Source organism: Panthera pardus, unplaced genomic scaffold, assembly GCF_024362965.1.
Source record: "Panthera pardus isolate Hobbes unplaced genomic scaffold, ASM2436296v1 HiC_scaffold_8, whole genome shotgun sequence".
Lineage (NCBI taxonomy): Eukaryota > Metazoa > Chordata > Mammalia > Carnivora > Felidae > Panthera > Panthera pardus.
In genome coordinates, this window is record NW_026527013.1 from 22390438 (window position 1) to 22413068 (window position 22631).

General features: G+C 48.9%; 2 protein-coding genes across 6 annotated transcripts in view; one reads left to right on the plus strand and one right to left on the minus strand.

Moving 5' to 3' along the window:
• CHDH (choline dehydrogenase) overlaps window positions 1–6657 on the minus strand; it is a 39781-nt gene extending 33124 nt beyond the window's left edge. For 2 of the 3 annotated variants that reach the window (XM_053897102.1, XM_053897101.1), the window contains exons 1-2: window positions 6599–6657; window positions 2035–2098 (exon numbers count right to left, since the gene is read on the minus strand). The gene's annotated coding sequence lies outside the window, so the exon portion shown is untranslated. The remainder of the gene's footprint in view (window positions 1–2034; window positions 2099–6598) is intronic. The other variant, XM_053897103.1, reaches the window with a different exon arrangement.
• Window positions 6307–22616, plus strand: IL17RB (interleukin 17 receptor B). 3 transcript variants are annotated; one of them, XM_053897105.1, is made up of 11 exons: window positions 6307–6412; window positions 9339–9363; window positions 10106–10246; window positions 12116–12243; window positions 12695–12821; window positions 14700–14747; window positions 16154–16296; window positions 16674–16742; window positions 17788–17887; window positions 19256–19354; window positions 20510–22616. In XM_053897105.1, exons 3-11 carry the CDS (start codon window positions 10123–10125, stop codon window positions 21055–21057), a joined length of 1386 nt encoding a protein of 461 aa, XP_053753080.1. In that variant the 5' UTR covers window positions 6307–6412; window positions 9339–9363; window positions 10106–10122; the 3' UTR covers window positions 21058–22616. The 3 variants fall into 3 exon arrangements, with proteins under 3 accessions (XP_053753080.1, XP_019272748.2, XP_019272750.1); XM_019417203.2 differs by lacking the exon at window positions 6307–6412 and adding an exon at window positions 6958–7143; XM_019417205.2 differs by lacking the exon at window positions 6307–6412 and adding an exon at window positions 7305–7480.
• Window positions 22617–22631: the final 15 nt, after the last annotated feature.

Genomic DNA, 22631 nt, shown 5'->3' on the forward strand with positions numbered 1-22631 from the left:
ATGATCTCACGGTTCATGAGTTCAAGCCCTGCATCGGGCTCTGTGCTGACAACTCTGTGCTTCGGATTCTGTGTCTCCCTCTCTCTCTGCTCCTCCCCTGCTCACTCTCTGTCTCTCTCTCTCTCTCAAAAATAAATTTAGAAAAAAAAATATATAATTCACTTCATGGGGCGCCTGGGTGGCTCAGTCAGTTGAACGTCCAACTTTGGCTCAGGTCATAATCTCACAGTTCGTGGGTGCGAGCCCCACACCCGGCTCTGTACTGGCAGCTCGGAGCCTGGAGCCTGCTTCGGATTCTGTGTCTCCTTTTCTCTCTCTGCCCCTCCCCAGCTCGTGCTCTCTCTTTCTCTCTCTCAAAAATAAACAAACTCAAAAACGATTTTTTTTTTTAATAAATAAAAATACGTTCACTTCAGGAGAGGAGACAGACGTGGGAACAGGCACAGAGGGACAGTGACTTCTCTTACAAGAGCTGGGGCCAGTATTGCTGAATCTGTCCACCCCACAGACACCCGCCTGGATCAGGCTCCATCATCTCCCCCTGGGACCCTCCTAATGGTTCCTAGTGGCGTCTGTGCTACCAGGACCCCCACTCCACACCACCTTACAATCTGCTCCCCACACGGCAGCTGAAGGTCAGCTTGGGCCTCACCAAAGTAACTCCACACAAAGGAAACAAGACGACGAACAACTCCTTTGGGTCCAGAGAGGGGTCTGAAGGGAAGAACACAACACTGCTTACCGTAGAGGCCGCTTTGAGGCAATTGAGGCGTGGAATGTGGAAAGGGTCACAGTAACCCCCTGGCTGAATACTGACAGACTCATAAGGTGACCCACCTGGAGATATCTATAGGCCCTAATTAACCAATGGGCTATTTACAATCAGGAAGTTACCAAAAAAAAGGGAGAATTCCATATGTCGCCATACCTCCTCTCTTCCCCCTTTAAAAAGAGCCCCCACCCACCGCCTCCTGGCAGACAGTCTCTCCTCTGCTGTCCTGCCCTGCCGCTCCCTTGTGGTGTATTCAATAAACTTCTATCTCCTTTGTTCTGCCTCAGGTGAAGGCCAAGCCACCGGCTTCTGATCATCACCCCAGATTTGGGGGGCCCTCAACCAATCAGGAGAGACACTGCACCCACAAAATACCCTTGCCAAAAAATTCAAACCCGAATCTGCTCAGATCCACCAATTCGGAGGAAAGTCACAGGAGCATAGGAAAGGACACCCAGAGGGCCCATCAACAGAACCCAGATTAAGGGAAGCTCCATAGATTTCTTTGACAAGAGATTCAAGTGAAAAATAAGACAGAAAGTGATGGAAGGAAATCTATGGAATAACGTGTGGATCTTCCTTAGACCCTGGAAATGTGAACACTGGCTGGATTTTTGAGGAGGTTAAGAAGGGCGTCACTGCTTGTCAGATGTGACAATGGCCCTGTGGTTATGTTGTTTAAAATGACTCTCTCAGAAATACATAGTAAGAAATGGAAGAAATAGGATTTGGGATTTGCTTTAAAACAACCCAGGGTGTAATGAGGGGGTGGACAAAATAGGATCACAGCTGCTTTGTGATGGACACGTGGGGCTCAGCAAAGACTCCTGGCTAATTTTGCTGCAAATTTTCCATAAAGAAAAGGGTGTTGTTGTTGTTGTCTGTTTTAAATCTCAAATATCCCCACCAAAGGAGTGAGGGAAAGAAAGGAGGGTAGGCCGGAGAACTGCCCCCAGGCAGGGGGCCAGGTCTAGGCTGGAGGGTCCCCAACCATTCCACTGCAAATGCGTACACATTCTGTGCTCTGTGCACAGTTTTCAAGTCTCAATTAAAAAACATCCACCTCGGGCACCTGGGACTTCAGCACAAGTCATGATCTCACTGTGAGTTCAAGCCTCGGGTGGGCGGGCTCTGCGATGACAGCCAGAACCCATTTGGATCCTGTGTCTCCCTGTCTCTCCGCCCCTCCCCCTGCTCACTTGCACGCATGCTCTCTCCCTCTCTCAAAAATAAATAAAACATTAAAAAAAAAAAAAACCCACCTCACACCCAGATATGGCAGGATTCAGGGCCACCAGTGCCAGCATACACACTGTTGTGGATTGTCTGTGAAAGAGAAGAAAGAGCTGAGAAACTTCTACAGCAATGTCACACAGTTACTATGTCTGCTGGGTGTCGTCCTTACGATAATGGCTTTAAAAAGTGAAGGGGGGCGTGACTCAGTCAGCTCAGGTCATGATCCCACCCTTCGTGAGTTTGAGCCCCGCGTCCAGCTCTGTGCTGACAGCTCGGAGCCTAGAACCTGTGTCCCCCTCTCTCTCTGCCCCTCCCCTGCTGGCACTCTGTCCCTCTGTCTCTCAAAACTGGATAGAAGTTAAAAAAGATTTTTTTTAAGAAAATAAAATAAATAAATTTTTATAAATTTAAATAAATTTAATTAAATAAATAAATTTATTTAATAAATAATAAATTTAAATAAATTTAAATTTAAATAATAAATTTAATTAAATAAATAAATTTAAATAAAATTTAAATAAATAAATATTTAAGAAAATAATAAAATAAAAAGTAAAGGGAGCTGGTGGTCAAGATCCTTGGGTTGCAGCCCCAATGCCATCACCACTCATGGTTTATTTAGCACCTCTTGGCCTCAGTTTCCTCATCCATAAAATGGGAACAGAGCCACCTCTTCTGTAGGTTTGATAGGAGAACAAAAGGAACTCAGAGCCAAAAACACCCTTCAAAGAATGAAAAGTGTTAAGCCAAACCACGTGGAGATTTTGTCACACTCCCAGTGTGGCCTGGGCCCTGTCCCTGCCCTACTCCCTGCATAGCCTCACTTACCTGGTTTCCACCTCCATCAAGTGCAACCACGGCCAAACACAGTATTACTGATAATAGATTAACTAAAGTATCATTGGTCAAAAAAATAGATCACCAACCCTCCTGTGTGTGCCTGACACCTCCAGGAACCCTCCCTCCAGTCCTTTAGGGCCCACTTCATCACCCCATGTACAGCTGGGGCTCTGGGAGAACAGCGGTCCCTGCCCCCTTTGTGTTCAGACTTGCTTTCAGGTCCCAGCATGGCAACACACGCAAACACTAATGCAAGTGCACGTGGGCTGCGACTTCACAGGGTTTTGTCCCAGAACAGGCAGAAGTCATATTAACGTGGAGTTCACCGCCTGGCCCCATCTGCGTTCTTTCCTGGGCTGGCCCCTCCACGCCACGGCAGCAGAGCAGACAACAGCAGTCCTGTGGCCCTGCTGGGAACAGTGGGCGCGGGGCCTCAGTGAGGCTTCACGTCCCTGGCTCAAAGCAGGCATTACACTTGACCCTGCGAAGCCCAACGAGCCGGAGGAGAACATGGGTGGGAGGAGTACCGAGGACACAGGTGCTCCCACTAGACCCAAGCCCCAGCTCGGGTGGGCCGCTGAGGCCCTGGGAAGCAGCCAGAACCGGCTTGCTCTTCATGAGACAATGAGTCCACTGTTACTGGCCGGGACCTTGATTAATATTTGCAAAAGGAGCAAAGTGGAAAATTCCACCTGGGCGGAGGCAGGGCCCAGGGGAAATGTCAACAACCTCGATGGCCTTGTTCTCCCTGGGATGGACCAGGCAGAGAAACAAAGGCCTGATAAAGGATACAGAACCTAAGAGTGTCAAGGCACTTGGATCCAAAGGAATTTCCTTATTTGGGTCAGAGAGGCATTAATTTTTTTGTCATCCTGACTTTCCTGCCCCTAAACTGACACGACACCTTGAAATCCTTCAACTCTCTTTCTCTCTCTGTAGTCTCCCAATAGCCCTGCCAGACCAGCAGAGCTGATGCTGGCCCCATGTTACAGATAGGGAAACTGAGACTCCAACACAATGAGAGCTTCGCCCAAGGCCAGCAGCTGGTGAGTAGCACATCCAGGCAAACCCTGGTGTCTCAACTGCCAGCGGTGGCACAGAGCCTGTTCCAGGGAGTCTGGGGTCAGGTGTCACAGGGACTAGACAGGGTGGACTTCTGGGCTCCAGCAGAGGCCCCGACCTTCACTCCACCAGAGGAGGAAGAGGAGAAAGAGGAAGAAGCCCAAAGCAGCTCTCCCGGGTAGGCAGGTGTAAGCACCACCATGGGGGGAAGGTGTGCATAAATGATTCATTCAAGCATTTAACAGTGCCTCCTAAATACCAGGATGCCAAGGCCACTGTGGATGCGAAGGTGCACTGCGTGGTGGCCCTTTGAGAAACCCAGACCTGGCAGAATTCAGGACTGAAGGGGGAATGTCCAAGTATCTCCAAAGGCTGCTTCCCTCACAGGCTCAAGTCACCTCACTGAGCCACTTCACAGTCTCATCTGCCCCATTTTACAGAAAAGGAAACTGAGGCCTTGAGAAGGGCAGTGACATGCCACAGGTCACAGAGAGAGAGGAAGCTAAGACAGCTGGATACTTAGTGGCCCTGCCTCCAGTTTATAAAGCCACAATGTTATTGGGCTTAGGTATTCAAACCAATGGTGTCCCTTCCAACGGGCCCCTCGAAGGCTGTATGCTTATCAACAAGGACCTCTCATGAAGAACACTTTTTGGAATGACCTTCCGAGCCAGCATGGACCCCCGCCCCCCATCCACCCCCCAAGCAGGCACAGCTTGCTTGCCTACAGAGAACACCAGCGGTGGCTACAAGTCCTTCCCCTCCACGCCCATCCCGCAGTCCTGTCTACAGAGCTGGTCATGGGCATCATCACCATCCCAGAGCCCCAGAGGGCCAGGGTGCTGTCAGCGCTGTGCCCTCACCCCACGCTGCTCAGGGTCCCTCCTTCCACCCCTGCTACCACATGCTCAGTGACGTCCACACCACACTCACCTCCCCCTTCACTCATCAGCTCTTGCCCCTGGAGAAAGAACCTTCGACCCTCCTTTTCTTAAAACCACCCCCACCCCACTCCCATCTCTGAATGCATTTCCTCCCATGTCCATTTCATCCCCTCTTGTCAAAGCCACCCCTGACTGCGAGTGACGTACCCTGACCTCTCTGCCCCATTTGATCCCCCTGGGCTGCTCCCTCATCCCGGGTTTTTTTCACCCCCTATAAATGTCCTACTCACAAATCCTATCTCCAGGCCTCAGCTCCGCATCCCTGCTCCTCCCCAAACCTCTCGCACTCATGGTCCCAACACACAGCTGTAAAGCCAGCATAGCTCGGAGCCTGGACCACAACGGGGACTCACCTGTTCATTGAGGGGAATGCATATTGGTTAGCAGCCACCTTCTCGCTGGTCTCAGAGGGGCTGGCCCCCCATTGCCCTGCACAGTCACCCAAGTGGCCTTTCTAAAGCTTAAACTGACCACTGCCTAAACCTCGGCTGTTGTTGTTCTTTGGCACCCGGGGACAAAGTTCACGATCTCCACCAGGCCAAGGGTCCTGTCTCCAACCGCAATTTCACAGCAGGGCAGGCACACATGCCCTTGAACATGCACTCACCACATTCATCCCCACAGAGCGCCCATCAGCCAGTACCTGTGTGTCATTCACCTTTGCACCCCAGGACTGGCACCCTGCAGGTGTTTGCTGAGAAGACAGACAACTATCAGACCTGTAAAAGGTCTCAAGGACCACATAGCTCAAAGCAACTCAGAGGTTGAGTAAGGGGCCCAGAGTGACCCAGCCCCAGGCAGTGATGAGGCAACAATCTCCCGTCAGTCAATTCTCCAGGGTCAGGAACCAGACCAATCCTCTGGAAACGTCACCTGGAGCCCCACATGTACGCATGCCAGAGCTCTAGCTGACCTTGAGACTGAGCTCCAGTCCATGTAGGCCGAAATCTGTACCCGGCAAGTGAGCCAGGCCTGGCACATAGTAGGACCTCAGCAAAACCAGCTGCTTGATAAAGTCAACCTCTCACCAGCTGACAATTCCCTCCATAAGTTTCAGGGCCGTCTCTAGGCCTTCATCTCTTCATCTGTAGGACGGCCGCTAACATGGCCTGAAAGTTTCAGTGGCCTGGAGTTGGTCAACCTAATTTGGTCCTTTGCAAACAGGGGACTGCAGCAGCCCAGATCTAAGCTCTTAGATCCACTGTTAGCCCAACTAATTTTTGTTAACCTGTTCCCAAATCACTGTGTCTCAAAGGATGGTTCCAGCCAGCCGCAGGCGGCAGAATTACCAAAAGAGGGCTTGTAAAAGCAGAGCCCAGTGGGTGCCCAGGGGTCAGAACCAGTGTCTGAGGGCCGGCCGGGGATTTGCATTTAAGGCGGCGCGTGATTCTTGCGAACAGCGAAATCCTAACAGCGTCCAACACTTCCGCCTTCGGAGACCCAAGTGTTACCTTCAGACCTCGTTTTGTTTGGCAGTAAACACACCAGGTTTCCATTACTCTAACAACACACAACTTAGTTTCTCAGAAGTACTAGCTGCCGCGAAGAACTCAGCGAGGTTCGGCTGCCGGCGTCCCACCCTTTTGTCTCGGGGGGGGGAAGGGGCGCCGGTGCGGAAGGTGGGGCTCCTGCCTCGGCGTCCAGCCCGGGTCCTCCCGACTCACCCACTCCCGGCCCGAGGCCGCCCGGGGCTCCGGTCTGCGGCCAGGGCCGTGTGGATCGGGACGCGCCCCATGCTACTCACCCTCGGCAGCTGGGGCCCGGGACGGAGCGGGGGGGGGGGGGGGGGGGCGGCTGCGGCGGAGCGGCGGCGGCGGCGTCAGGGCCCTCGCCCCGCTACCCTGTAACTGGCGGCTCCGGCGCACCGCGCGCTCTCCGCGGCCTGGAGGGGAACGACGGGCAGGCGGTTCGGACCGGGTCTGCGGGCTGGCCCGAGCGCGCGTGTGCAATCCTGCACTTGGCTCACTGCTCCCACGTGTGCACGGGGCCCGGAGCGCGCCGGTACCGCCGGTGCTCTGCCCACCAGGCGCCCCGAGGCTCTGGGACGCGGCCCATCCCCGTGAGCCCCGGCAGGCGGGCCCCGGCGCTCCTACGTGGCCACCCAGAGAGGGGTCCGCCCTCGGCGCGGGCGGCGGGGCCGGGGCGGCGCTGCGGGAGGCGGGGCCCCGAGGGATGGCCCCGGGCGCCGAGATAAGAGTGCGGCGGGCCGGGGCTGACGGGGGTTCCGCGATGTCGCTAGCGCTGCTGAGTCTGGCCGCGCTGTGCTGGGGATTGGTTTCCACGGAGCCGGTAAGCCTCCGCCCGCGCCCCTTTCCCGCGTTCCCTCCCTGGAGCCCCGACCCTGACGGCGTCCGACGCCCCATCTCATGCTTGTTATCCGAGGGCTGCGTGGAAGGGTCACACATGCGCCCTCTGGGTCAGCCCGACACGCCGTCCTGGGCTTCAGGCTCGAGTCAGGGGCGTCGGAATCAGAGGGCCCCGGGCTCAAATGCCAGCCGGTGTTCTGGATTCGGTCATTTATGCTCACTGAGGCTCGGTGTCTTCATCTGTAGAAGAAAGACTCACTTGGGTCTAGTGAGGAACAGCGACAGGGCTTGCAAGGCAGCAGCAAAGAGCCTGGCACATGGTAGGCACTCAATATTGTTAATTGTTACGCTTGCAATCGAGGTCTGCCCACTTTTGGGTACAAAAACTGCTTCTCGGGGCGCCTGGGTGGCTCAGTCGGTGAAGCATCCGGCTTCGGCTCAGGTCATGGTCTCGGGATTCGTGGGTTCGAGCTCCGCGTCCTGCTCTGTGATGCTAGCTCAGAGCCTGGAGCCTGCTTCAGATTCTGTCTGTCTGTCTCTCTCTCTTTCTCTCTCTGCCCCTCCCATACTTATAGAGAATATTCTCTCTCTCTCTCTCTCTCTCAAAAATAAATAAATAAACGTTAAAAAACAAAACAAAACAAAAACGCTGCTTCTCCATTACTGCTTGCCCTTTTTTGCCATGTTGATTGATGCTGTGCTAGGGTACCATGACCCGGAGCTAGTAATCTGTTGAACTCTGGTTGGTTTCCTTTTCTCCCCAGTGCCTCGAAGGATTGAGGGAATCTTTTGGGTCACTAGTGAAGAAAAATCTTGTGAAACAGCATTTGAAACTATATCCCTGCTCTCTTAGCATAGAGCATAAAACATGGTGGTTACCTGTTCATGATTATGGAAAGATGAACCCCGATCATGTGCCCTGGTGCCTCCAGCTACTCTCTTTGTTGCTTTGCTTCTTCCTAAAATCTGTCTCACCAGCCCTTTGACAAGAACTCAGCTCCCACTATGGTGTCTTATTTGTTTAAAAAAATGTCTGATAGGGGCGCCCGGGTGGCTCAGTCGGTTAAGCAGCCGACTTCGGCTCAGGTCATGATCTCGCAGTCAGTGAGTTCAAGCCCCGCATCAGGCTCTGTGCTGACAGCTCGGAGCCTGGAGCCTGTTTCAGATTCTGTGTCTCCCTCTCTCTGACCCTCCCCCATTCATGCTCTGTCTCTCTCTGTCTCAAAAATAAATAAGTGTTAAAAAAAAAAAAAAAAATGTCTGATATTACTTGCAGTTCAGCTTTAAAAAGACAAAGATGAGGGACTAACAATTTCACCCAAACCCATATTACTCAAACCATCAAAAGTCTTACCTTCTGTCTTACAAGATGTTTGGAAATGTACAGGCTGAGAGGGATCAGACTCCAGAGCTGGTCGACTTTTATTGTATAGGGTCTTATCACTGGAACTTGCTGCTGCCTGAAAGTTAAATATTTTAGATCCAGTATTTTCTTCCAAAACAAAAGTACTGATTATTTGTTTCTTAAAATGACATGAGCCATTAACCCTAAAGGATTTAGTACTGGCCTTTTTGGGCACTAATGATCAAGAGTTTTTAAAAACTCTTTTCAAAAGATAACATGATGAAATCACAACTGCTTTTTGATTTTCTGAATAGCTAGCTCAGGTGAGTCCTTTTGTATCAGAGGAGGAATATTTTAAAGACACTGGGACAGCACCTTGGATTGCATTCATAACTTTCTTCCATTTATCTTCTTGGCACAGCTAGTCCTTAACCTGGAGAGAATCAATAGGTTCTCTGGATGGTCCTCAAAATCTACACTTGAACATTAGAGTGGGAAGGGGTCTTCATGATGGTCCAGATCACCCCTGCTTATAGCAGGGAAAGGGGGTGAGACGCGGAGAGGAGTGGAGACCCAACTCTAGTTTTTAAGTGTGGTGATGAGCAGGCTTGAGGATCTAAGTATATTGATAGCTAATCTAAGGTATATCGTAGCCTACGATGGGCCAGCTTAGTCTCCCCTAAATTGAAGTGGAACCAGCCCAACTTTTCTCTGAAAGTTTGCCACTTGTATATACATTTTAAGAAAAATATGGTGTTTTGTCTAATTTGGCAAATGAAGGCTTATGGTTTGCTGACATTCAACACAATACTTTGTTTCTTTCTCTCTTGCAGACCATTCAGTGTGGCTCTGAACCTGGTAGGTGTGCTAGGGAATGGGTATTTGGGGCTTTATACTGACAGAACAGTGGACTTTTAGAGGGCCCAAATCCAGGCAGTGGGTCATTGGAGACCAGGGAGAAGGTGAAACATTGCTTTGTTAGCCAACGTGGATGAAGCATCTACCCAGCAAGGCAGAGCTCCCAGTGTTTCAGGTGGGCTGGCTTCCTGGCCAGTAAGAGGGGCACAGGCAGGGCCAGAACCCCCGTTCATGGTGGAAAGTGAAGCCTGCCGCTCTGGGAGATCAAGTGCTGTGATAAGGAGGTCACTTACAGTGGAGAACAGGAAGCAGCTGTCTTAGAGAAGGAGGAGTGTTTGAGATGGTAGCCTTTGAAGAATGGGTGGGCTCCCGCCCAAGAATTGTGGATGGAAAAAGGTGAGCGGGAGGAGGGTTGGGGCCACCAGGATTAGGAAGTGGGAGTTGTGTGGGCCAGCTGGCTGGAGTCCAGGCTGATACATGAGGGACAAGCATGTCAGATTTGCTAAATACATCCTTAAGTGCACAGGCGCATGGGGTGGTCCCAAGTGCCCTGTGGGGTGGGGCCGGAAGGTTACCAATCTCCTTGGCCATAAATCAGCCAGCACTAAGAGACGTGTGCTGCCTTAGCAGGAAGAAGAGATGAATAGGGAGCGAAGGATGGATCGGGGTGGGCCACTCAGAGGAGATGGCGTTGGGTAGGGCCAGGGAGGAAAGCGTCTTAGGCAGTTTTGCCTCTTCCCAGGACCGTCTCCAGAGTGGATGGTCCAACACACTCTGACCCCAGGAGACTTGAGGGACCTCCGAGTGGAACCTGTTAGAAGCAGAGTTGCAATGGAGGACTATTCAATTTTGATGAATGTGAGCTGGGTACTCCGGGCAGATGGTAAGTCTGCATCAAGCAATAAAGTATCTACTAAAGCAGAAAAGTGCAGATTGTGTGACCCATTAATTCCACCGCTGGCAGGAACCAAACAGAATACTGTAAATACATAAGGGCACCAAAAGCCACATACTGTGGTCCCCCCTTATCTGCGGTTTTACTTTCCATGGTTTCAGTTACTCACGGTCAACCAGAGGCTGGAAGCAGACGGTCCTCCTTCTGACGTATCTTCAGAAGGTCCATAGTAGCTTAATGCTATGTCAGCACCAACCACATTCACCTCACTTCACCTCATCACATAGAAGATGGATGAGCACAGCACAATATTTTCAGATAGAGATCACATTCACGTAACTTTTATTACAGTCTGTTGTTATAATTGTTCTATTTTATTATCAACTATTGTTAATCTCTTGCTGTGCCTGATTTATAAATTAAACTTTATCATAGGTATGTGTGTATAGGAAAAAAAAATGTAGATAGGGTTCAGTACTCTCCACAGTTTTAGGCATCCACTGGGGGTCTTGGAACATATCCCCTGTGAGTAAGGGGGTGGGGTGCTGCTGTACTAGATTATTCTTGGTAGCATTATTCATAACGGCCAAAAAATGGAATGCATCAAATGCCTGACAGTAGAATCGGAATCAGAACCAACCCGATGCAGCAATGAGTATGATGATCTGTCACTAAACACAGTATGGATGAATGAATCTCACAAACATAAGACACCAGATTCCAGAGTCCACATCCACATCTGAATGCAAGACTAAGTGGTTGGAAGCCACAGTAGTGGTTCTTCTTGGGTAGGGAGCAACTGACAGCACGAAGGGCATTCCTGGTGTGTTTCTCAGCCTGGGTACTGGCCACGTGAGTGTGACAACCCATCATGTGGTCTACTTACGATCTGTGTACTCTTTGGTTTGTTATATCTTGTGGAAGAAAACAGAGTAAGTGCAGAGATGATTTCCCTCCCCCCCCACCCCGGCCCCCAAGGACCACCAAGTTTAGGAAAAGTGCTGGCTCAGGTACATTTCTGTTTCCCAAATGGCACCATGAAAGTCCTGGCATTTCCCCCAAGGCAGCTTGCAAGTTCTTCCAATGAACCAATCCTGGGGGCCTAAAGTCCATGTCTCTGCTTTCCACCCGCTCAATTCAGTTCAATTCCATCAAGTCAGGAATTCAGGAGTGCCAGGCACAGAGAGGTGAGGCGGCCACAGTTCCCACCCAGTAGGGCCCTCAGAGGACGGGGGGAGGCAAGCAGAGGGGCACAGGCTCAGTGTCAGGGGGTCCCAGAAGGAGCTGTGCTCCATCTGAATAGGGTGGAGGCAGTGGGGAGTTGGCGAGAGTCCTCAGGGAGCACTGTAACTAGGTGGTGCAGTGAGGCAGTGGCCCTACACCGAGTACAGAATGAGCATTTGCATTTGTTAGCTGTTATTACAGGAGAGCTTGGCCTTGAAGGAGTGGTCAGCCTTCCAGGCAGGGAATAGGGGGAGGGAGGGGCAGTCAGAACAGCATGGTTTGGTGATGACACTCTGAGGGGCCTGTTCCTCTTAAAAGACACCCACGGTAGTGCAGAGCCAGAGTCCCCTTTGCAGGATCCTGTGAAATTGAGGGTTACCGGTGAGGAGGAAAGAGCTTGGGTTTTGGAGTTAAATCCATATCTGCCACTGATGAGCTTTGTAAGCTTAGGCAGTGCTCCCTGAAATCCCCCAAGCCTCACTCACCCTATCTGTAAACAGAGGACAGCAAAGGTGCCTACCTTACAGGACTGTTGTGAATATGAACTGGGATAAGACATGTAAACCCTCCAGCATCAAGCTGGCCGCATGGTAGGTGCTAAATAAACAGCTGCCTTCTTGCCTGTCTCTACAGCCAGCATCCGCTTGTTGAAGGCCACCAAGATCTGCGTGACAGGCAAGAGTAACCTCCAGTCCTACAGCTGCGTGAGGTGCAATTACACAGAAGCCTTCCAGACTCAGACCAGACCCTCTGGCGGCAGAGTGAGCGCGCTGAGGCACTTCGGCTAATTGTCGTTAAAGCTCGCCCCTTTGCTTGGGGGGCAGACGTGACGTGCAGTACACACAGGCTGCTGAGCGGCCACAGCTTGGAGCCTGGAGTAGGATGCCTGGGTTCAAATCCTATTTTTGGCCACATCTGGGCTGTGTGCCGTGGGCAAGTCAGCATCTCTGGGCCTCAGTTTCCCCATCCTCAAAGTGAGGGGAGCTGAACTTAAATTATATCCTGGCTCTAAAATTTACACTTCTCTGATTCTGTGACTTACACTGGCAAATGGTGTGAGCTCTGTTCCCGTAGTAGACATCAGCTGGAGACAGAAGTTTCAGCAGTAGGTAAAGGAATGCAATTATAAATGGAAAGGGCAGCACACAAAGGCACTACATCTCTGCGTTGCAGTGCTTTGGGAATTCAGGGGTTCTTTGCTTTGCCTTGCAGTGGACGTTTTCCTACGTAGGTTTTCCTGTGGAGCTGAACACAGTCTACTTCATTGGGGCCCACAATATCCCCAATGCAAATATGAATGAAGACAGCCCCTCCATGTCTGTGAATTTCACCTCACCAGGTAACTCCCTCACTCCTCTGTCATCCTCTGTCTTGCGGGGATGCTTGCTGTCTGGTGTGTGGTTTGGCACAGAGAGGCTGGGGTGCCTCGACAAGGCATTTGGCTTCGCCGAGTCTGGTTTCCTCGTGAGACACAGTAGTGACTATGCCTCACTCACAGAGTGGGGGAGAGGAGGAAGTCAGATAAAAAGTAGGGAAAAGCCTGTTCCTGTGTGTCAGGCACCAGCTGAGCACCTGACGTGCATCCTGTCACCAAAGCTTCCAACAGCCCTGAGGTTGTTGGATAGGTGAAGACATTGAGAGCTTAAGTGACTTGCCCTGGGTTACACACACAGGAAGAATGAAGCTGACGTCCCAACCCTGGGCCTTCTTGATCAGTGACTTTAACCATCTGCCACTAATGCAGAATGTTGTGGGTACAATGTGGGCTCCAGTGTCGGCTGGCTTCCTCACTGGCTGTGGTGTTTGAGGAGTGGCTGGGTCTCTGAGGACACATGGACCCCAGTCGGCCCCCGGGGCTGTCAGTGAAATGCATGTGGCACTGGGTTGAGCGCTGGGTTATTTCCCCTATGCTACAGCACACAACCAGCCCTCCAGTATCACACCTTCAGGGTCACACACGGGGCTGCCGCGAGGATGAGACAGGATCGTGTGTCATGTGTAGAGGGGCCAGCATGGTGCCCGGCTACAGCGGTTCCCATGCCACCCTCACCTGGGATGGGTCACCTGTTCTGTACTCCACTCCTGTCCGCTGCCTCTGGCAAGGGGTCCAAGCCAAATGGGGTAATTTCTGATTCCTTGCTGTTCTTTGAGAGTGTGGTCCAGGGTGTTCTTTTTGCCCCACAACTTACTACATAGTAGTTTCCAGCTTTCTTGATGCGACCAAAACCCATTTTAAAAAACATAAATGTCTTATTTTGGAGTAATTTTAGCTTTACAGAAAAGTTGCAAAGATAATACAAAGAACTGTGTGGATGTCCAAAGGATCCCCATATAGCTCTCACACAGTTTCCCCGATTATTCATTCACCTTTGATGTCACCGTGGTACATTTATCAAAGCTAAGAAACCAACATGGGTACATCCCTATTAACTAAACTCCAGACTTTATTTGGATGTCACCTGCTTTTCCATGAATGCCCTCTTTCTGTGCGAGTCCCATTTAGTCCTCGTGTCCCTCGGTCTCCTCTGGTAACAGGTTTGAGTCTTCCTTTGTTCTTCAGGACCTTGACAATCTAGGGTGCCAGCCAGGCATCCTGCAGAATGTCCCCTAGTCTGGGTTTGTCTGATATTTGTCTCCTGATTAGATTGGGGGTGTGAGTTTTTGGAGAGACAGTGCAGAGGTCGAGTGTCCTTGTCCTCGCTTCCTATCAGGGGTGGGTGACATACACACCACGTCACTGGTCATGTTCACCATCGTCACTTGGTTAAGTGGTACCTGCCAGGCATCTCCCTTGTAAATCTACTGATTTTCCATTTCTCTACTATGACTTTTTTAAAAAAGCAAATGACTAAATGTCCCCCTATTCTGGGGTAGGGGTGTGGGGTGGATTGAGTTCCACTTCCTGGAAGAGGCAGTATTTACATATATTATCAAACATTTTCAAAGGTTCAAGTCTTCTCCCGGGGATCATAGATACTATTCTGATAAAGTTTGTATTTAAATTAGACTCTGGTTATCACGTCGTGGGTAGTCTTCTGTTTAACCACCAAATGCCAAATGTTAGCGTCCCATTTAAATTTGCTATCTTACCTCACATCTTGAGTATTCTAGCAGTTTGTTACAACTGTGGTAAGCATGTGTGCATGTGTGCTTGCTGGCGAGGGAGTGAAGCAGAGATCCCTTTTTCTAACGTAAAAACTTCCATTCAAATCTCCAGGCTGCCTAGACCACATAATGAAATACCAAAAAAAGTGCATCAAGGCAGGTAAGTAAATACATGTTTGCTTTTGTCATTAGAGGAACCTGGAGCCAGCACAACCCAATCCATCTTCCATGAAGAAACTGAGGCCCAGAGCAGGGGAGTTCTGTGTCCAAGTTGCACGGAGAGGGCTGATCCCTGGCCAGCACTCCTGGCCAGCACTGTACCGACTCAGTCAAGCAGCCTGTCCAGAGAAGGACCCATTCTGAGTAGGTTTAGGTAGTGAGCCAACAGTCACAGAAAAACACCCGCTCTACAAACTGCACTTAAAGTGGTGCTGATTGGAGGCCCTTCCTGACTGGAGGGGAATCTGTAAGTCCTTCCACTGACCTCTGGCCCTGGGGGCCCAATGAACCTTCCATTTGGATTAGCAAACATTCGAGGTGGGAGTGTGAGCTAAAGTAATGACCTCAAAGCATATTCTCAACTTGTGTCTTCACTGGAGTTCACCTCTCACAGGCTAAACTATTAGAACCTGCCTCTACCCTTGGAGTTTTGAAATAAGTATCTTGAGGATAATCAGTCCTAAGTGTCCGATTTCCAAGGATTTTACAAGGGTGCTTGTAAATTTCTGGGTAATACAGTCTTATGATGCTAATGAGGCTAGTGGCACGAGGGAACTAATCCCCATCTTTTAGGCACCCCCAACCCAGCGGGCATCCCTGTGCACCCCGTCAGACTGAACTGTACACAGACTCCTTCGTGGAAGGCAGACTTGGAGCTTTATGCTTCCTTTCTTGCCTCCTGCCAAAAGAGATCTGGACTGTGGAGGGCACAGTGGGTGTGGGGAGCTCTGAGGGCCTTCCATCAGTCCTAGACCCCCACCCCCACCCCCCCCCCACCCCCCCCCCACCCCCCGCCAAAGACGGTTCTGAGCTAGGGCCTGCATGCTCTCCCCCGTGGGGAAAACACCACACACTCCCATGTCTCCTGTTCCTGGAAATTAACCTGGTACTGATTTGCAAGTCCCAAAAATCAAACAACTGACTTTGTCTCACTGAGTAGGCCTGTCAGGGGGTATCCACTCGCTCTATAACCTTAAACATATCTTCTGGCCTGGGGCTCCTCCTCCCCATCCTGGAAAGGAAAAAATGCTGACCTCAACCCTTAACTCAAAATGGATGTTGAGAATTGAAGGGGGTAGTAGAACCCCATCTGTGCCTCCCACACCACCCCCCGCCCCCAGCCCAGGGAAGCTATCTCAGCAAAGTGGTGATATGGGGCCCCTAAACTTTCTTGGGTAGCAGGTACTTTGCGATGCTGGGAGCAAGGACTAGTAAAAGGTACACTGTGCAGAGAGCCCTTGGATGCACGCATGCCAGAGAACTTAGATTTGTTTAAGCCAAGCCCTTTGGGAGACTTAAATGGGGGGCAGTTTGCAACACCGTCCATGTGATTCTCTCTGGACTCAGGAAGTCTGTGGGATCCCAACGTCACTGCCTGTAAGAAGAACAAGACGGTGGTGGAAGTGAATTTTACAACCAGCCCCCTTGGAAACAAATACATGGCTCTCATCCAAAATCGCATCGTAATTGGGTTTTCTAACGTGCTGGAGGTACCTCTTCCCTTCGTTTCCTAACACCACCCCAGCCTTGCTCACCTTGCTGACGAGGAAAATGCAGGTCCCCTAGGATTCTCTGGACAGGCTCTCCATTGTAACGGCACAGGCGGGTGGGTCCCTGATCCAGGTGTACGGGGCTGTTTTGACTCATTTAACAAATGAACACAAGTCCCTGGGAACATCCCTCCAACTGTCCCTGGGAATCTAAAACCAACCAGAGGTAGACATATCCAAAGTAGGAAATGAATCCTTATTCACGCAGAGTCTGAGGAGTTGAGTCAGTTTGGGAAGAGCAGTCTTTTCACTGGCAATCTTGGTTCTCCCTCCCCTGGCTCATGATTCTCCATTCTGTCTCATTCACTCTGCCCCAGAACAAACCCCCAACGCGAACTTCTGTGGTGATCCCGGTGACTGGGGAGAGTGAAGGTGCTATGGTCCAGGTAAGGCTCACCGAGCCGTCCGCGAGGGCAGGGGCGCTGGGGGACTGGCTGCTGCTGCACAGGCCACCGGTCACGGGTGCTGATGAGCTCCTGCCCCCGGTTCGCTTCTGCCGGCTGCCTGCACTAAGCAACAAGTGGGGAACCCTTGCCTCATTCGTTATGGAGGCAAAGGTGGAAGCAAACCTTCGGGCCATGATCCCTTTTGCTTTTATTAGTGGCTATTGACTTTCCGTTTTAGTCATAGAGCCTCAGAGAACTTCCGAGACAGGAGTACCATTTAATTTTCCCAAGTTTCGGTTTTAACTGCAAAATGAAGCAACAAAACATTTAAAAACAGAAGGTTTGGGTTTCGAGCAGTGTATAAACTTTGAAGGGCAGCTCCTGTCCTCTCGGCGTGAGTCTAGTCGGCTGGAAAACAGGAAGCTGGCCCAGGCAGATGCTCTCCGGTCTCTTTCAGCTCCGAGTTTATGATGTGGGGACATGGAGGGTCATAGAGGGACACAGCCACACCCAAGGCATAAGGAGCTTTTGTTTTTCATTCCCTGGAACATAAAGGTAGCACTCAGGCATGCCAGAGGGAGCAGATACCTGTCTGCATATTGTGACTGCACCCCTTTTCCAGGGAACCAGACTTTCCTAGTCCCGGAGGATATATCTGTCAATAGGAGCTCTACTGCTCTGGGTTTTTTTTTTTTTTTTTTTTTTTTTTTTAGAGGAAATATTTGTATATGTATTAGGCTGTGACCTAACCCTTTTAGATAAGGAAGCCAACATGTTAGCAACATGTACAAAGTTTACATTCACAATTTAGGAGTCAGGTGTTTGGTCTCAGGTTGCTGGTTTGGATTTTAGGGCTTTGTTATGGAAGTGTGACCAAGGCAAAAAATGTTTTGTTTTGTTTTTCACCCTATTACAATGCTGGGGTGGGGGTGCGGTTCAAACCAGGAGAGAAAGGGGGGAGACATTTTGGTGGGAGTAGGCATTATGCTGAGCTTCTGCTCTGAAGCATGATGCGAGCTTCCCAAGCCTCTTGTTTTTCCCTCAGCTGACTCCATATTTCCATACTTGTGGCAATGACTGCATCCGACGCAAAGGAACAGTTGTGCTTTGCCCACAGACTGGCATCTCCTTCCCACTGGATGGTCGTAAGTGCCCAGCTATTTGTGCAGGGTGATCAGAGAGGTTCAGGGCCTGAGAGGCCCAGCAGCACTACCCCATTCAATAAGGGCCAGGGTGGGCATGCACCTGCAGGAGGGTGCAGGAGCCCCTGCTGTGTACACGGTGGGGGGCTGGGGTGCAGAGGAAGATGTCCACGCCGCCGTGCCAGAGGCCCTGACAGCTGATCGGGAATGGAGGCTTCATTTGCAAATCCACCACGAGATCCTTTATGAAACAGGATGCACACAAGAAGGGGGAAAAATAAACAGTGCAGAATGGATGTTCATTGTGCTACAAGGACCTGCTGAAAAGTCAGTGGCGCTAAAGGACTGAGTCCATGAGGGAATGTGCATTTCACCGCACTGTGATTTTCTTACCAGCCTCAGTGGCCTGGCCTGTTACTGTAATTTGATATGATCACTCAGCCACAAATTAGCAATATTGACCCCCAAAGACACACCTCACTGATGCCTGAGAGCAGCATATTTGGGGAAAATGTCCTTCTGGATTTAGAGATGGTAGTTCTCTTATTACAGACAGACAAATGTTCCCAGAACTAGCCCGGGCTGGAGTCGAAAGTTGCAAAGTGTTACTCTCAGAAACTCAGCCCAACAAACTGACAACCTAGGTGCTTAACAGTCCTGACTTCTGTGTGGGCACAGTGCCTATGGATTCCTGAGCTTACCTGACAGATATTCCTGTGGGAGGTGGCATTATCCACCGTGTTTGTCAGTCTAACAAAACAGCCTTGAAAAATGGCATCTGTGTGTCCCATGTATTAAGTAATCACACTGAGAATAACATCAATTCATCAAAGAACAAAAAACCTGAATGCAAACTCTGGTTACCAGGGTGAAAATGCCTGTATGTAAGTGCAGTAAGAAGCCAAAATGATTTTGGCAGAACTTTCTTAACCTCCTGGGTCCCATATCCCTTTTGAGAATCTAACAAATGGCCTGGACACTCTATGGAAAAATGCACCAATCTGCAGACCCCCTAGAGATCTACTGACCCTTGGTGTTAATAGGAATCTAAACTTTGGGGTGCCTGGGTGGCTCAGTCGGTTAAGTGTCCAACTTCGGCTCAGGTCACGATCTCGTGATTCACGAGTTCGAGCCCCGCGTTGGGCTCTGTGCTGACAGCTCGGAGCCTGGAGTCTGCTTCCGATTCTGTGTCTCCCTCTCTCTCTGACCCTTGCCCCATTCATGCTCTGTCTCTGTCTCAAAAATAAATAAATGTTAAAAAAAAAAAAAAAAGCTAAACTTCTACAGAGTATAGAGTAAAAGTCTTGTTTACAAATAGGAGATAAATTTGGCTTTGTTTTGCTGAAAGTAAATCAACTTTGTTTTCTCCAGGCAGAAGCATGATGGGTGGCTGGTGGCCTTTCCTCCTCCCAGCCCTGCTGGGGGCCACAGCATTGCTGGCGGCTGGGATCTATGTAATATGGAGGCACAGTAAGTGTTATGATTAGTTCTTTAAAGAAACCTGAATGAGGAAATAACACTGAATTTTTTAAAAGATTCCTCCAGAAGCAGTTACATTTTGGCATCAAGGCAAGAGCACTGATGTAATGCCCTAGAACTCTCCAAAAATACTGATAATGATGACTTAGTCACAACCACCAAGGCAAAGCAGGGATGGGGACCTCTTGATCCGGTGACTACCACCGGTTTCATTTTTACCATTGGGGCACCTACAAGCACTACAATGGGCACAAGGCAGCGAATAGCGAATTGCATTTTTGCCTGTAACAGGTACTCCAAGCTTGTTCCTACTTTTTAAAAAGTTGTCCCATAGCATAAGAACAATACTCACTTGAATTCGTGTACCTCCGGGTCCTTGCCAACTCTTTAAACATCAAGAACTTAAATACAGAAGTCAGAGTATTTATACACATACACAGCGAGAAGGAAGCCCACTGCTTCTCCTTTTACCGTATGAGTCCTTTGTGATGTTGTGGACAGAACAAGATTAATCTCATAACCTAAGTAAGAAAGCCATGTGGAACCCTGACCTTGGGAATACTTCTATTCAGGGGATATGATCTGGCCTGTATTAGTTATAGTACTTTCATATGTAGTTTCTGTTCTGTAGCACGTACAGAATTCCAGTCAAGTTCCAGCTGAAATGGGGGTACCAGTTAACCTAACACAACCACACAAAGACTACCACTTGCAGGCATCAGATGGATCAATTACTGAGTTGACTTAATTCAAAATGTGATGTGAAGGGCACAGGTCAGGTAGCTCTGTTTATATAGGACACTATGTAATACTGGTTAGAACCACCCACCTAAAACGAAGTACCTCCAACCTAAACAGTTTCTGTGACTTCATTTGAAAAGATATGGGTTAAGAAGACTGACTTAGTGATGGGGACTTGAAAATACATCATTTAGAGCATCTTTAAGGTTGTGTTGAGCATCAGTGTGTTTCAGCTGGTATGTTCAAAAGGAACGTCGGGGGGTATTTTCCTTGCTGGCAGAAACAACGTCCCTGGTGCTCAGCCAATATTCCCTCGCTGGGGTTCATTTACTAGTGGTGGTTCAGATTAGATGACGGCCTGCTGTGTGCCATTCCTAGCTAACAAATGCTCTCTTCCCCCCACAGAAAGGATCAAGAAGGCCTCCTTCCCTACTGCCACCCTCCTGGCCCCCATTAAGGTTCTTGTGGTTTACCCATCTGAAATATGCTTCCATCACACAGTGTGTCACTTCACTGAATTTCTTCAAAACCACTGCAGAAGCGAGGTTATTCTTGAAGAGTGGCAGAAAAAGAAAATAGCGGAGATGGGTCCAGTGCAGTGGCTTACCACTCAGAAGAAAGCAGTGGATAAAATCGTTTTCCTACTTTCCAATGACATCAACACCATGTGTGATAGTACCTGTGACAAGAGTGAGGGCAGCCCCCATGAGAACTCCCAAGACCTGTTCCCCCTTGCCTTTAACCTCTTCTGCAGCGATCTGAGAAACCAGACTCCCCTTCGCAAATACATGGTGGTCTATTTTAGAGAGGCAGATACCAAAGACGAGTACAGTGCGCTCAGTGTCTGCCCCAAGTACCGCCTCATGAAGGACGCTCCTGCTTTCTGTACAGAACTTCTCCGTGTCGAGCAGCACATGTCAGCGGGAAAGAGGCTGACAGCCTGTTCCATGTAGGCCACCCAGGAGAAGTGAGGAGCCCTGAAGCCTTCCTACTCCTCCACATTATAGGGGGAAAGCATCTCAGGATTCTAAAGTTTCTGTATGGACTACGTGCAGGGAGGATTTTACATACACCTGCTTTATTTAGCAATAGGAATATAGGGAGGATTCATAACTAAATACATATGCCTTAGCTTAATCAAAACTTTCATGCCAATAAAACTGTTATAAATACTACTGTAGCATTAACTAAAGGACAGAAACTAAATTTATAATTATAAAGCTAAATCAAAATCAAGGAGAGTAATAATGCAAAATTATAACCATTTTGATAATGCAGTGATAAAGCATCTTCCAGCCAAACATCCAGTCTTGAACAGTCCATGCACTGCACTCTAGGTAAAACTTTACTTCTGTAACCTTCTAAACTTAATGAGTATCAAATTTAAGAAGCCTTCGCTAATTCACTCAAGTAACTTCATAGGTGAAAAACCCTCTATTACATACAAAAACTATTAAAAAAAGACAGAATAGGGAATAACGAGCTGAACTCATCTCTGCTGGCCAGATAACACAGCATACAGGTAACTGCTCATACTATCTGGCACTTGTATAGGACCTCTCTGAACTAATTCATGACCTGTCTGATTCTTGTACAGGTGACTTTTAACATGGACACCAATATACATTACTTGCAGACCTCCTATCAACTTTTGCCCAAAGTTACCTATTAGAGGTTACGTCAAGAGTTCAGTTTCTTGGTTATTATGTTAACTTTTCATGTTCAAAACATAAATTGTTCCTGCTCTTTAGAAAGTTAGCCCTCTTGAAGTAGTCTTTTATAAATCAGTTATAATGGTTTAAATTACCATAGAGCTCCATGACATAGAAATGTATGGTATTTTAAGTCTTCCAACTTCTTTCTCTAAAAGCATCTTTTTAAAGCAGAGGTTACCAAGGGGCTATATATATTATTTATATTTATATTATGCCTATTTTTCTAAGATTGCTGGTCTTTCACACATGCAATCCTGTATCTGCTCTAGAACGTGGCTCAGTTTCAGGTGGATGACTGTTAAAATATATTCGTGAAGTGTCAAAACTATCCTTAAAGGGCCATGCCACCCCTTCTAATACATGTCTTATGGATAAAATAAAAACCAAAATAAGGAAGCACAGAGTGAAAACTCACCATGTTCAGCTCCCCAAGCAGATACTTAGTAATGGCTGAGACAATATGTTTAATGTGGTTAAGCTCACTTGTCATGATCTGTTTTCATGGTGCTTAATAAAGTGCTGGTAAAAGAAGACGGACATGGCTTATGTCTAAACTTGGATCAGAAACCAACTTCCTCTGAATCAACATCTACCAGTTATAAGAACAATATGTTATTATGTAAAAAAAAGATTATGAACAAAACTAACATTTTGCTTTTGGAATTAGGTAGCCACTAATAAATTGTGTTGAAACAGCCCAGATACATAACTAAGATCAATATTGTATATTTTGTTAAAAAAAATAAAAAATAAAGAACACATAATTTTCAAATTGAAGGCACACATCTTCAATAGTACCAACATGTTAAAGT

Bases quoted from the DNA above. Each gene is read 5' to 3' on its own strand.
- IL17RB (XM_019417203.2), top strand. From the start codon at position 7,027: ATGGCCCCGGGCGCCGAGATAAGAGTGCGGCGGGCCGGGGCTGACGGG. The intron at 12,244-12,694 runs GTGAGCGCGCTG...TTTGCCTTGCAG, and splicing joins CCAGACCCTCTGGCGGCAGA to TGGACGTTTTCCTACGTAGG. The intron at 12,822-14,699 runs GTAACTCCCTCA...TCAAATCTCCAG, and splicing joins TGTGAATTTCACCTCACCAG to GCTGCCTAGACCACATAATG.